The sequence below is a fragment of the Etheostoma cragini genome, chromosome 4 (assembly GCF_013103735.1).
Source record: "Etheostoma cragini isolate CJK2018 chromosome 4, CSU_Ecrag_1.0, whole genome shotgun sequence".
Taxonomy (NCBI): Eukaryota; Metazoa; Chordata; class Actinopteri; order Perciformes; family Percidae; genus Etheostoma; species Etheostoma cragini.
In genome coordinates this window covers 18,071,921-18,085,980 of record NC_048410.1, presented here as the reverse complement: position 1 = coordinate 18,085,980, position 14,060 = coordinate 18,071,921, and the positions used below count along the sequence as shown (strand labels likewise).

At 40.5% G+C, this 14,060-nt stretch overlaps 1 protein-coding gene across 12 annotated transcripts in view; it reads left to right on the top strand.

Annotated features, from left to right (window-relative positions):
• The window catches only part of atp2b2 (ATPase plasma membrane Ca2+ transporting 2), a 90,407-nt gene that overhangs the window by 13,635 nt on the left and 62,712 nt on the right, over positions 1-14,060 (top strand). For 8 of the 12 annotated variants that reach the window (XM_034868905.1, XM_034868904.1, XM_034868901.1 and 5 more), the window contains exon 2: positions 4,465-5,198. In XM_034868905.1, the coding sequence (XP_034724796.1) occupies positions 5,000-5,198 (199 nt within the window). In that variant the 5' untranslated portion in view covers positions 4,465-4,999. Of the gene's footprint in view, positions 1-4,189; positions 4,206-4,338; positions 5,199-14,060 lie in introns of those variants that run through there. The other 4 variants (XM_034868900.1, XM_034868908.1, XM_034868898.1 and 1 more) reach the window with 3 other exon arrangements.

Sequence of the window (14,060 nt, the reverse complement as noted above, 5' to 3'; positions counted from 1 at the left end):
GGAAAAAGGCTGCAATGAAACAAAGAGTGAAAAATTTAAAGGGGTCTGAATACTTTCCGTACCCACTGTATATAACACCAATAGCTCTACTTACAGCTCCCCTCCTTTTCCAAGAAAAACCCTAATGCATTTTTTTGCAGCTGTGTGTTTACATTATATATTATATAAAAAGGAGCACTGCAAAGGACCTCTATCTTGCTACCTACATTCTCCCTCTCCCCCCACCTCTGTCTTTTCTCCTCATTTCCCTCCCTCCTATATCTCAATCTTTCCACTCCTGCACATGTCATCATAATTTAAAGATAGGCAGCTTCACGGCAGCAGAATGTAACACCACCACCACCAGTCACTTACATCACTAACATGATAATGTGAAGCAGGAAACACATCACCTTACATGGCTGGGATTGGAACGAACAGACGTTGTGGAGGGAGCTGCTCCGATTTAAGTGTCTTAAATCTTAAATGACTAAGTGTCATAATGGACCTTTAAGCCTGTCTTACATTGTAAATTATAGAGGGTACACCGGACGGGATTATTTTTGTCATGTGTTTGGCTTACTGGTAATTTGTATTTAGGTAAAACATCTTGTGATCTAATTATGCATTTATTTAATTTTGTATTTTGTGATAATTTGCATTATTGGATTCCTCCTAATTTCCTGGGATAGCATTTGTTTGCTTTCATTTGACAGTTTTGAAGGATCTGGCAGATGACAAATGTTTGACTTGTCATGCAAAGAGTACTGAAAACATTGATTGGACCTGAATGGCAGGGGAAGCATGAAAGGTTGGAGAAAAATCAAAGAGCAAGACGCAGTCCTGCCGCATGCTGTCCTTTTTTGTGTAATATATGGAGTCGATCCAAAACCCAACTAAGCAATAACATGCAGTATCTTTTGTTTAGTGTATTATTAAAAATCATTTGCCTTAGTTGGAAATGCTTTACAGAAATGTTTAGCAGGTTTGCTGTCCAGGGGACATTGCCAATGCTGTCTGACTTTGTCCCTTCAGTAAGTGCCTTAGCTCACTAGCAGACAGGCCTGCTTCCTGTGGAGTTACAGATGTGTAGTCCCGTGTTGGCAGGATCTCTTACCACCCTGCAGTGACAAGGTCGGTGCCCCGCTGTTCCCAAGCTATTGTGTCTGGTACTAGTCAAGTCGGTAACATCAAACTTGATATGTGTGACTGGACACATTGCTGATTGTTTCATTTTTGCAGAATAAAGCAGTGTGTCCCAACAGTACCTATATTCTTAGTTTGCTAACAACGTCAGTGTTGCTCAGTTTTATTTGCTGCTAAGTGAACTTTCTGTTGATTCCAATTGGTATGAATGGGCAGCAAACCTTTATCTAGTAACCGGCTTCCTTGTTTTGTTAACTTACATTTCAGTAGGTGTGGTGTTCCAGCATCAGCGTGTTTTCTAGGTTCTAGGAACGGTTTTATAAATCTACTTGCTGAGAGAGAGAGAGATAAATAATATGTTCATGTTACCTAGCCTTTCAATTAAATGGTTTAGGTGAAACAACTTTAAAAACACAAGACTGGGTAGCTCCATCACCGCACACTGCACTAACTAAAGGATACTTTCTCTTGGCTGGTTTCAACTTTTGATTTACCTCATACTATACATATATATTCAATTAGTTCTGGCGTTTTGCAAACAGTAGGACCTTGATGTTTGATGTAAAGCAGAGGTGGGGCAGACTGTACACTACAACCCTATTGACCTCCAAAGAGTGAATGACCAATTCATTAGCTGCATGATTAAAGGAATGGACTGACCAGCCATGTTTTCATTGATGTAGTTTTGCTTGATTTTAACTTAATAACAACAGTCTTCAGCTGGCCCCCACTGTACTCCTGCATTATGACTCCTTGGTGCTCCATAGACAAATTATCTATAGTTTTAATACGGTGCGTTACAGATGATGGAGACACATATAGCCAGTCAGCTGTTGTTCTTCAGTGTTGATTAGCCTTATAATACAGTGGTGACTTGATTCCACGTCTCCCCCTGAGTTTGTGGAAAGTGATGTAGTGCAGCTGTCAGCCAGAGGTTAACTGGTCACTGATTGCATTGATTAAAATGGAGGCACACATGTAAATTATTGATGACAGATCATATGACAATATAGGTTGTTTATTTCGACCCCCTATTTTTACCCCAATGGGTTAACCCACCCCACAGGAGTATTTTCCGTCTTCTAAACCACTCGGCAGCAAACCGTGACTCTTAGACCTTGCCCCTCTGACCCCCCCCTTCCCTAAAAAAAGGCAAACTCCAGCCCCCACCTCCTTCTAAACAAAACCTATTACATTTCATGTGCCTACCACACACCATTAATGACCCACACTTCAGGACCGTGGACAGTGAACAGCGATCTCGGCATTTTGGAACACACCACCACAAACGAACAATATTGTTAATAAATAATATTGTTAGATTTGCACAACTTCCTTTTTAATATAGATGTATGTTATGGTTTATTTGGTCGTTATGCAGAGGTACCATAAATGTTCATAACATTGGTACAGTACATTTGCAGAATTGACTGTAATTCTGCATGATGAAACTTTTCCCAAATAAACAGTAACAGTGGCAGCTGCAGTCAGAATAAACTCAGTTAGCACAACAGCCTATTGAATTTTAAATAATTTACCCAGTGACAGTTGCATTACTTGAAAACAAAGTTTGTGTGTACTTGCTGGGGTTAAAATGCCTATCAAAAGCTTTGGTTTTCCAAATAAGGCACTGGTGTCTTTATTTATCAGTTAACTCCAACTTTTCATCAAAAGCTAATCTTGAAAACAATATGGATAATATATTTGCAACAATGTTCTCATAGCTTAGGGTTTATTTCCTCAAAAAAATGTTTTTCCCATTTTCATTGACAAATTATGAATTTCATTATTGACAAAAATAAGTATGATCATGATTTCCATAATAAAGCAGTTCTGATTTTCAAACCGAACATGAAACCCCGTCTCCTGGATGAAAGTCCTGTATTTGTTTGACCCATACACCACCCCTACTTTTGTCTTCACGTGGATTGCGTTGCTTTCCGTAATAGTTATGAGAGGACACTAGAGGGATACGCCACTTTAAACGTAAATATGAGTCGTGATTTTTCCTTTAACAAAGAACTTTTGCGGCGTTTTTCGGGGGGAGGACAGTCTCTGTTTCATGCATTGTATTGTGTAATTACATGTTTGTCTGGTGGTAAGTAGATTGTAAGACACTTAAAAGGATGACAATATTCCATATTTCCTCTATTGTAAACAACTCTCATTGAAATACTAACATACAATTGATCCTATCAACAAGTATTGGCTTATGCTGCTTATTACTTTGTGCCATAGATCCTTTATTATTGTCTAAAAACACAATGACCCACACCATTGCAATGGGTGACATGTTACTTTATTACAATAAACCTGGGTACTGTGTTTATTTTCTAGCTCTAAAAAATACTCACTACAGCACCAAATGTGTATTAAACCACGGCTGCTTGAGTAACTTGCAAACAACTGTCCAGCAACAGCAGTTTCAGGAGGTGATCTAATTCTTCTTGAGTGAAACTTTTTCAGTGATCTATTTTTAAAATATTTACATCTTCAGTAGGAACAAATGTGCTTGGTGTGCCACAACACCAAGTATTAAAAGATGGACTAACCAGCTGTTGGTATTGGTCTTTTCATGGAAAGAAACCAAATAGACTTAGACCAGCCTTGCAATTTGTGTTCACTGGTGGCAGACATTTATTTCTCTTTTCTGAGCTGAGTGTAGTTCTAAGGAGAGAGGGAGCCACGGAGTGAAAACATTAATGCGAGGCATTACAAGACAACAGGCGGAGAAGAAGGGATCACTGAGATAGAGTGACTGCATAGGATAGGTCACCTACTGTAGAGTGAGAGAGAAACTAGAGGTGAGCTAGAAGCCCATCCTTCCCTTGACAGTGCAGCGTTACGTGCTGCCTCTCCGCTTTGTTGTCAGAGCAGCCCCAGCCTCCCACCCGCACACAACTCCTCTCTGCTCTGCACCAGAAAGGAGCATCCTCTTCTCTCCGCCATCCCTCTCTCTCTTTCCTCTCCTCTCTCACTCTCCCTCTTTCCTATGCTCTCTCTCTTTCTTATCCCCCCCTCTCTCTATAACTCTCTCTGTCTCTCTTTCTCTCTGGCATTTGGCATGCCCTCAGAATTAGGTTAGCAGCACCAGTAGCAGTAGCAGCACCAGTAGTAGATAGAGACAGCAGAGCCCCAGTTACTGCAGCAGCCAGGAGAGGCTGTCCTTCAGCCGTGCACCATCTACTGCTGTATTCCCTCCTGCTCTGAGAACGCAACGCTCATCCTTATGCTCTCTTTCTGTCTCTCTCTCACTTTCTGTCCTCTTTGAATTCCTCTCTTTCTCTCTCTCTCTCTCTCTCTCTCTTTCTCTCTCTTTCCTTCTCTCCCTCTCTGTAGCAGTGATGGGGAAGACCACCATGTAGAAACAGAGAGGCAGCGGAGGCAACAGCAGAATAGCAGCAATGGGAAGCCACACATGGAGAGGGTCTGGACTGCAGCCGTGGTGAGCCTGAGACCTACAGGACTTGCAACCATCTTTGCCCTTCTAAGGACCTGACCACTGGGGCTGTCCAGCGCTCACCTGGATGCTCCCCACTTGTGTTTCTACATCCCCTCCTCTCCTTGTTCTCTGCTGCTCTTTCTTCTCTTCTTCTGTTTCTTCACTTTAATGGTTTTTGGTCTGCTGACATCTGACAGTGTCTCTTGAAACAGAAGCTGTTCATCGATTGAACCCCCTCGGATTTTTCCACCCTTTTTAATCTCTCTATCTGCCTACTTTATCTAGTGGCATTCTTTTTCTTTTTTCCTGCTTGATACCCATTTGGATTTTTTTGGATGAGACTGACCCCGTCAGTCGCTTGGGTGTGCAAGCTTTTGATTGATCTATAAGCAATAACAAACACTAATCTAACTGACTTGACTAACCAACATCATGGGGGACATGTCGAACAGCGATTTTTATGCCAAGAACCAAAGAAACGAGGACAACCATGCGGCAGGCTTCGGCTGCTCCGTCATGGAGCTGCGCTCCTTGATGGAGCTGCGTGGCACAGAGGCAGTGGTCAAGCTCCAGGAGGACTACACAGGCGTAGAGGGACTGTGCAAACGACTGAAAACCTCACCCACAGAAGGTGAGTCCAGTGTTTGTCTGTGCATGTGCTTGTTTGTGAACATGTGTGCACTGGTGTGTGCATTGTATGAAGGATCTCATGATAAGAATCTCATTATTCTGCTGTATATTAAGCCGATCATAACAATTTACTGTTGGTTTGAACAGAACAGCAGACAGAGAAGCGAGTCCTGTTTGAAGAGACTTATAAAAAAATGTCTTGGCCAGCTTGTGTTTGCCCTGTTTAGTATGCATAGGAATTTCTTTGGACACCCCCTCCCCTCCCCCCCTCTTGTCATTCTCCCATCTCGTCAGCCAATCAACCATAGCCTTATTAAGGAGCAGGTTTCTGAGGCAACAGAGAGGTTTTGGCCACGTGGGATGTGCTGTGATATCTGCAAATAAGGACTGGGCATGTGTGGAACGAGAAAGATAAAGCCACTAATTAAATGATTAAATAGGAAAAAGATACAGCACCTGTTTCCTATTTAATTATTTTCTGTAAAACTGGAAAATACTGTCATGTATTATGTCATGCAAATGCCAGATATTTCCTGTTATCTTTTTTGCAATCCTGGTGTAAGTTAGTTTAGTTATATCATAACATTATTCATGAACACCTTCACATGGAGTGTGGTGTCACTTACCCACCCAAGCCATGTCCTATTATGCTTTTTAAGCTATTCAAGTATTTATACAGACATATACTGTTAAATGGCCCATCCTTTCCCTTATCTACATATTGCATAAAGCTAAGATCTTCTGTTGCTTTGCTCCCAGCTGCAGTACGGCGAGCATACAGACTTCTCTAATGGCTTCATCTGTGTATTGAATATTTATAACAGTGTTGAAAGCATCCACCTCCCCTGATGTCTGGATCATTGGTCAATATTCATGAAGTGTCACCTGTGTGACGTCAGGTGTGACCTGTAATCTTATAGGCTGATAGTCAAAGAAGATTGGGTATCCTGGTCTTCTCATCCATTAGCAACTCTTCTAGGTCAGCTTGAGGTAATATCTGCGGCACGAAATTGACATAGTAAAGTAGATAAATTAGTGAATCAAAATGGGATATAATAGAATTAAAGCACTGGTGAACATTAACTCAGATTAGGGATGCGGTGCATATTGCTCGTCACCATATTTGTGACATCAGTGTGAAAGGATGCCTGCAGTGTTATAGCAATACTGAAATGAAACTTAATTTGAGCTAGCAATCCAAATTATCATAACAGACATAAAATTATGATTTAATTTTCTCATGAACATGCTGATTATATACACAAACATTACGTTTTTACCAAAGTATGTGCAACACTATCTCTGACAATTTAGAATGCATATAAATGCAAATTCTCTGCCAGCTAAATTATTCAAAACTCTAAAATCTCAAATGTGTGTGGCCATTAATTATTATTATTTATTTTTTTATTTACAAATATGCGTTTTGTGCAGCACTCTGTTTGGATGAATGAGGTGCTTCCCTGTAATTTTTAATGGGTAAATCCATTTAACAAGTTTGCCACATTTTGTTTAAGATGTTGCCCTTTTGCTAACAAACACAATGCTCCTCTTCTCTCATCCCGGGTTATAATTATTACTTCCTATGATGAATTGTATTATCTCTCACTGGAACATTCAGTAAGTTGAAACTGAGTAATGGTATCTGGTGCTATTTGCACTAGTTTCTATGTTAGATGTGTCTATGTTTATGTCTGTAGGTACCCTTTTGTGGTGCGTGGTTGCTCCACAGAATATATGTTACCGCCAACACATGATCGTGGGAATTATCCTTGTCCTTGTCCTTATCCCTGTCATCATGTGTCGGTGTGTATAATATGTACAGTATGTGTCCCAGGGGACTGCGTTCGATGTTAAAAGGCCCTGAGCACTGTTGACCTATTAGCCCATTTACTTTAGCCAATACAAGCCCTTTCATATGAGTAACTGTTCACGAATGGCTATAGCCCACTGCAACATGCAATAAGGGCTCTGTAAGTACAGACATGCAACCAGTTAAGAGGTTGCACTCTGGACCACATGCATTTAGATGCAGCAGTCACCAGGCTCCTGCTACATTGTTACTGCAGTACATGAAACTGTAAAACTTTTAATGTATTTCATAAAAATATAAGTCACAGCACGTGAGAGTATCCAGCTGTCAATGATTTTTTTTAGCAACGTAGTAGAGAATACATGCAAGATTGAGGACCGCTACAATAGCTCCCACACAGAAATACATGTCATACACATGAAAGCCATAGTTTGGGGAAACACAATTCGGAACAAAAAAAAGCTTACTTTAAGATATTTATTCAGTTATTGTGAGCCCAATGGATGAACAGTTTTCTAAACCAATAGTGGAGGAATGTAATCCATGAATTGAGGTTAAAACATACCCATACCCATAACGTTAAATTCATTTCTTTCAAATCAAAATTGCAACAGATACCGTAATATACACTGATGTGGATAATGAAATGGTGACTGATTGGCATGTCTAATTCTAAAACATGTCTGGATTCACTGTTACTTAACCTTCAATTTTCTCAGTATCCTGTTTCCTTGTACTCTATAACGGAACCTGGGATGTAGTTACCTATGTGATGCCTTGTAGGGGACTGTGGGGTGAAGAAGCTAGTTTTCCCCTTAGGCAGTCAGCGGGTGAATGACACAAGTCATTCAGGGGCCAGATGGGATGTCAGGCTACAGCTTAGTTTTTTAAGAAGCGCCCCGCTACTCTTGAGATCGGAGAAAAGGCAGTTGCTAGGTGCTCACAGTGCAACTATTGTTTTGAACTGTAGACTGTCGAGAGCTGCAGGACATTGGTGGGTTCTCCTGGGTTTGGAGCGGGGAATTGTGAGAGAGGGCATCAATGGACTTTGATGTTTGATGAGACTGTGCAGGAAAGGAGGAAATGTAGTTACTTGTGGAATCTGTCCACCAGTACTAAGCCTTTCAAGCAGATATGACTGAAAATGTGGGTAAAAAAAACTAAATTGGAAACAAAGCAGTGAATGTTTTTAAACATGCATCACTACAACCTTGCGCTACATTTAATATATGTATACAAAATTCTTAAAAGTATAATCGTCCAAAGCAGAACACCTACCAGCATCTCTAAAAGGTCAACTTCATAACTGTCATTCATACTCATCTTTATTTATAACTTTCAGTTGGCTGTCTGCAGAGCCCTCCATCAGTATAACTTTACACACTAAAGTGATGGAATGAAGTGCTATTTATGATAAAAAAATATTTCTTTCCACTTTGCAACTCGATCTTCTCATTTTAATCATCTTACTTCCTCCCTTCCTCTCCTTCTTGTCCCTTTCAGTCCTTCGCCTAATTGACCCTTCCACCTGCCCTTCATCTCTCTCTCTCTCTCTCTCTCTCTACCTTCCAATCCTTTGTCTCACCACACCTTACTTCTCCTCCATTCTCTCTCTCCATTGCTCTCATTTCTATTTCGGTGTGCTGCTTGGTTGCTGGTATCCCAGTGGGCCGGTGTACAGCGTAGCCTGAATAGACCTGCTCCACATCTATAACCTTCATCATCTCTCTCTTCTCTTCTATTGTCACTTCTTTTATTGAGTTAGTAAGAATGCAATAGTGCTGGAAAAGTAGCACACCGTTTCTATAAGTCCTTAACTATTAAAAAAGATATAACCAGAATGCAGAATTGATTTTTGTTTGGTAGTAATACATTTTTCTTTGTTGAAATGGAGACAGCATTAACGAACAGTAGTAGAGCACAGCAGGTTTAGACAAGTAGGAAAAATGGGTTGCAGAAATGCAGGTGACCATCAGTTGACTTAGGAAAGTTGGGTTTAGCAGATCCAGCAGGGATTCTTCTGCTTTGCTGTTTGTGGCAGTATTGACAGTGGCAGATGGCGGCCAGATGATACATCATACACGGTGCTGGCATTTCTCTTGGGAGGTGGTTGTTGATGGTTTTTGTGTCAACGGTCCTCTCGCTGGGGGTGAACGCTTGACTTGTGTATCTAAATGTGATTTGATACCATGCACACACACACACACACACACACACACACACACACACACACACACACACACCAACACACACACGCACGCACACACACACACACACACACACACACACACACACATATTATGGTGTCTCACATACTGTATAACTCTTTTGATCTGGAACTAGATTTGTGTGTCTGTATCCATTTTTATTCTTTTGACATTGTCTTAATGCACAGACACAGATGAAGTATTGTGTGTGTCTGGCATAAAATCCCAGACAGATAAAATAATGGTGTATAAAGAAGTATACAAATTTACATAACAATTAGCAAACAGTTTTTCTTTCTTTTTTTGTATACTGCTGTTACCTACTCTGGCAGATACAGTCTATTTAGTATCATACATTGTATTGTACTTTTCCTCTGTGATATCAAGACAGTGCTGTGCTACTATCACTCTTGTCATTCCTCCCACATATCTCACATGCTATGTTCTGTACTGCTCCCATGATGAAACGTTTTATGAATTCTAAACATAACTCAGAAAACTGTTCACCCCACTCATCTGTCACCCACCTCTTCTCACCTTCTCTCTGGCCTCTCTGTCTCCCTCTATCCGCTCTGTGACTGCAGAGTTTGGTAGAAACACCTCTCCTGTTCTCCCATTTCATCTTCTTTCTATCTCATTTTTCTTCATTCACACCCACCTCCTCCCTGTTTCCCTTCTAATCTTTTTTTTATCTCTCCCTTGAAATAAAGTCCACATTTCAGTCTGTGTGCTGGTACATTTCTGCACATTCTTCTTTTCTAATCTTAAACCTGTTCTTACTTCTCCTCCTCTTCTTAATTCCTCTAATATGTTTGTCCCTCATCCAACCTCTCCTCCTGGCTCCCCCTTTCTTTCCCTCTCTCCCTCCATCCCTGATGATCATACTTATTGCATCTTACAGTCACAGCACCACGAGCATGTCCCTCTCTGACGTCTATTTAATCTCTGTCCCACAAGGGATCTTTTAATAAGGACAATTGTTCCTGCTCTGCAACTCAGCCTCCCTCTCTCCTTCTCTCTTCTCTGCCCTTCCCTTTCCTAGTGACACTGTAAAACAGATAGAAGAGGTAGAAAATGATAGAAAATGAAATACGAGGCAGTGATAAAGAGAGGGCGCTAGCTCTCAGAGGACAGATTATATATGATATACAGCCATTTTGCTCTGCAAGGGAGCAAAATTACATCGTGGGCAGACAAACACACACACACACACATACACACACACACACACACACACACACACACACACACACACACCAATAAACACCACTACTCACACAGGTGATCTGCTGCAGTGTACTGTAGTAGCAGTGACCTTGAGGCAGTGCAGTCAATCACTCTGCATTAGCCCTCTAAGTGTAATATTAAGCAGATTTACCAAGGAAAGAAATCTTCTTAAGTCTTGGGGAGTGGTGACTAATGCTTAATACTTGTCTATAGTTTGTCTTTAAAAAAAACATATTTTACTAATGGTTAATAAACATATCATTGATGCCTCTAGAGCCGTAACAAACTACATTTTGTACTGCCAGGAAGTATACACAGATGTAAAATAACCTTGAGGAAGGCAGACTTTTTAAATTCCAAGCAGTGCAGATTTATTTACAGTGTGCCAAACATGTATAAATGAGGGGAAAAACTTGAAACTTTCAAAAGAAACACACACAAAATAACAAAAACTACTGAAACAAACAAAATAAAGTGTTTACTGCAGCACAGCTCTTTTTGTGCAGCAAACAAATGGCACTGCCTTTATAGGGCTCTCAATCAGCCCTGGACAGCACCAATATCACCCTGAGGTGAGTCTACCAAACATTTCAAACATTACCATTGACAGTTCTCATCTACACATATAAAGAACACTTCATGAGGTACAAAACTCCTCCAACTACCCCTCAAATGCATTTCCAAACACATGAAAAATCACTACACACAGGAAACCTTCATCACTTGGTTCTGCCCCATAATGAGGACATCATCAATACCAGAAATAGACCAGAAACGCTCGGCCGCTCCTCCACAAGCATTTATGCATGGTGGACCAGATAAAGGAACAAAGACTACAGGGGGTATGCAGAAACAAACAATTAACTGTTCAAATCTGCAACTTCATAATTCTAACTGGAACTTACCGGTGGTTGTGTGTTTGTGTAAACCATTGCTTAAGCTATGAATGTAATCATTTTGACAGAAGCCAACCCGGGATAGTAAGTGCTGAAATGTTTCACAGAAGCAATTGAAAATTATATCAAACTGATAATGAATACCATATGACGATGACTAGAGCAATGTGTAAATACATGTGGACAGATCTATGCACACAAGCACCAAGGGACAATTGGTGAGTGCAGGGAATCTCCCCCACTTTGTCACATGTACTAACACTTGAATCTGAAAGCTAAATAAAATAGAAAACCTCTCCGCTCTAAATCAACGACTTGCTCACAATTATGACTGCAGAAATTAGTTCTTTATCTTAACAAGGACGTTGTGAAAGATTCTCCAACCCAAAAGGATATTTTGTGATAAAAATAAAAAGTATTAACCATTAATAAAGTTGTTAGATGAGCAGGTGTAGGTGAAGAATAATAATGGCATGTGAACATTGCCGCTGGGACGTGTTGTGAAGTGCAATCACTTTTTAAATGCTTAGGCTTTTATATCCGGGTTTGATTGCTGTCTCTAGAGAAATACACTGTGGGCTGGTTTCCCAGACAGGGATTAAACAAAAATTATAGCCATAGACTGAAATGCATCTCTATTCTAGAGCAAGCCTCATTTTTATGTAAGAAATGTGGCTTGAATGCACATATGATCTGAAAACTGTACCTCCGTAGAGCATATCAACTAAAAAACAGTACAGTATATCATGAAAAATCTTGCTGCTACAATAGCATGAGAATCAGATGAGCTAGAAAAGGAGTTTGATGTGTTTGCAGTGGGAAAAAAGATGCAGTTGTTTCAGGACGATACCCCTTATATGTTGTACAGCTCATTATGTGTATTTATTTATGTTTCTCTCATGTTTTTGAAGACATTTGTCTTAAAAAACGCAAGGAGCAATATTTAAATTTGCCTCTGTGTGAGACGGTGTTGTAGTTGTATTATTGAGGCTGTGAAAACTTTCTTGTAATAAATCCCAGCATGTCATACTGGCAGATATAGACAACGGACGCACACACATGCACACACGTAGGCAAGCACGTGCACACACGCACGCATGCACACACACACACACACACACAAACATACACACACACACAGAGACAGACACACAGAGACAGACACAAGCAGATGCTGGACATGGTCTGCAGTGAAGTCAGCTGTCCCAAGAGATGCCTGACTGAATTAAGGGGACAGATGCCAAAAACCTGACTCTATTGTACTCATACCATGGAGCCTAGTGCTGACTCACAACAGTATACAGTATATCCGCCTGCTTATGCTATTAGTGTACAGATTGGCACAGACATAGACATGACAGAAAATGTAACAGATAGATATAGTTGTCATCTTGGTATAGTTCTGATATGAAACTGACTGTAAAGCAATCCAGTGCTGAATAAACAACACATACCGTATATGTGGTCAGTCAACTTTCCTTATGCAAGGTTTTTAAAATAAGCATCTACCTCCAGCATGAAATGATAAGATTGTGGTACCAATCTTTAAGATGTACTTGAATTTCAGTTCATATGAACATTAATCTAGTTGTCACTTTACATTTACGCATATTACTTTACAATACCAATGTGATTACAGATTATTGTTAACATTCTGCCATCAGGCCACCAGACCACACATCATTACTTAAGTTCCTGCCTGAAAGGTCTACCGTTAAATAAAGCTAATTGCTCAAAAGTACAGTGCCAGAACTTACTATTTACATTCAGCTGATGTCCTCTGAAATGTCCTGAATCTGAAACTGTCTGCTGGAAGCCAGGAGTATGGACAGCAAGTTGACAGGCATGTTGATGCTTTTAGCTGAATATGCAGAGTTCGGGCTATAACTGGCTTGTTTCTCTCCACGTAAGCTCTTTTCTTGGGTTGACCTCTCTGCACTCTTTCTCCCGCTGTCGGGCAGAACAAGGGTGGTACCAAGGCCGCTAACATAGACAGAAAGCATTACCCTCTTAAAGGAGAAATCCAGCGCAAAATGAGCCTGGGGGGTAATAACATATTTGTACCAAGTCGACCTTTCTCTGGGATTTTCATGCTAATGGAATGTGACCAGTTTTAGCGCAAACGGCTAATTAGCTTATAACGCTATTTGTGTGGGAACTGGTAAAGTAAAAATAATTCACAACAACAACAATTGCCGGCAACAGATCACGACTGTTTTCCCAAGATGGCGCCTGCCTGTGATAGATACAGCCTTTCTAAACTATCTTTTTAATAAACTTTCTGTACACTTACAAAGTTCTCAATGCTTCAGTTGACATTAAGGGACCCTCATTATGCTACTGTGGAGGTGTAGTGCTATTTTGAGCCTTGTTAGTGCTGTAGAAATAGCATTTTATTTTTACTTTACCAGTGCGCCGACTACTAGAATTAGAAGCTAATTAGTGGCTTGCGCTAAAAATGGTCACATTTGATTAGCATGAAAGCATATCCCAGAGAACTGTCGACTCGGTTTAAATGTGTTATTAATCCCTGGATTAATTTTGCGTCGGATTTCTCCTTTAAGGGCACAAACAGATCCGGTCTTGGACCTGATCCAGCCCTGCCTTTCTCAAGGGCACAGAGCAGCTATCTTTCAACATTGAGTTGCGAGAACCAGGAACATGGATACTGTCTTCCTCTGACTTAGAATTTTGCCTTTTCTTAACCTTTAAAATACCAT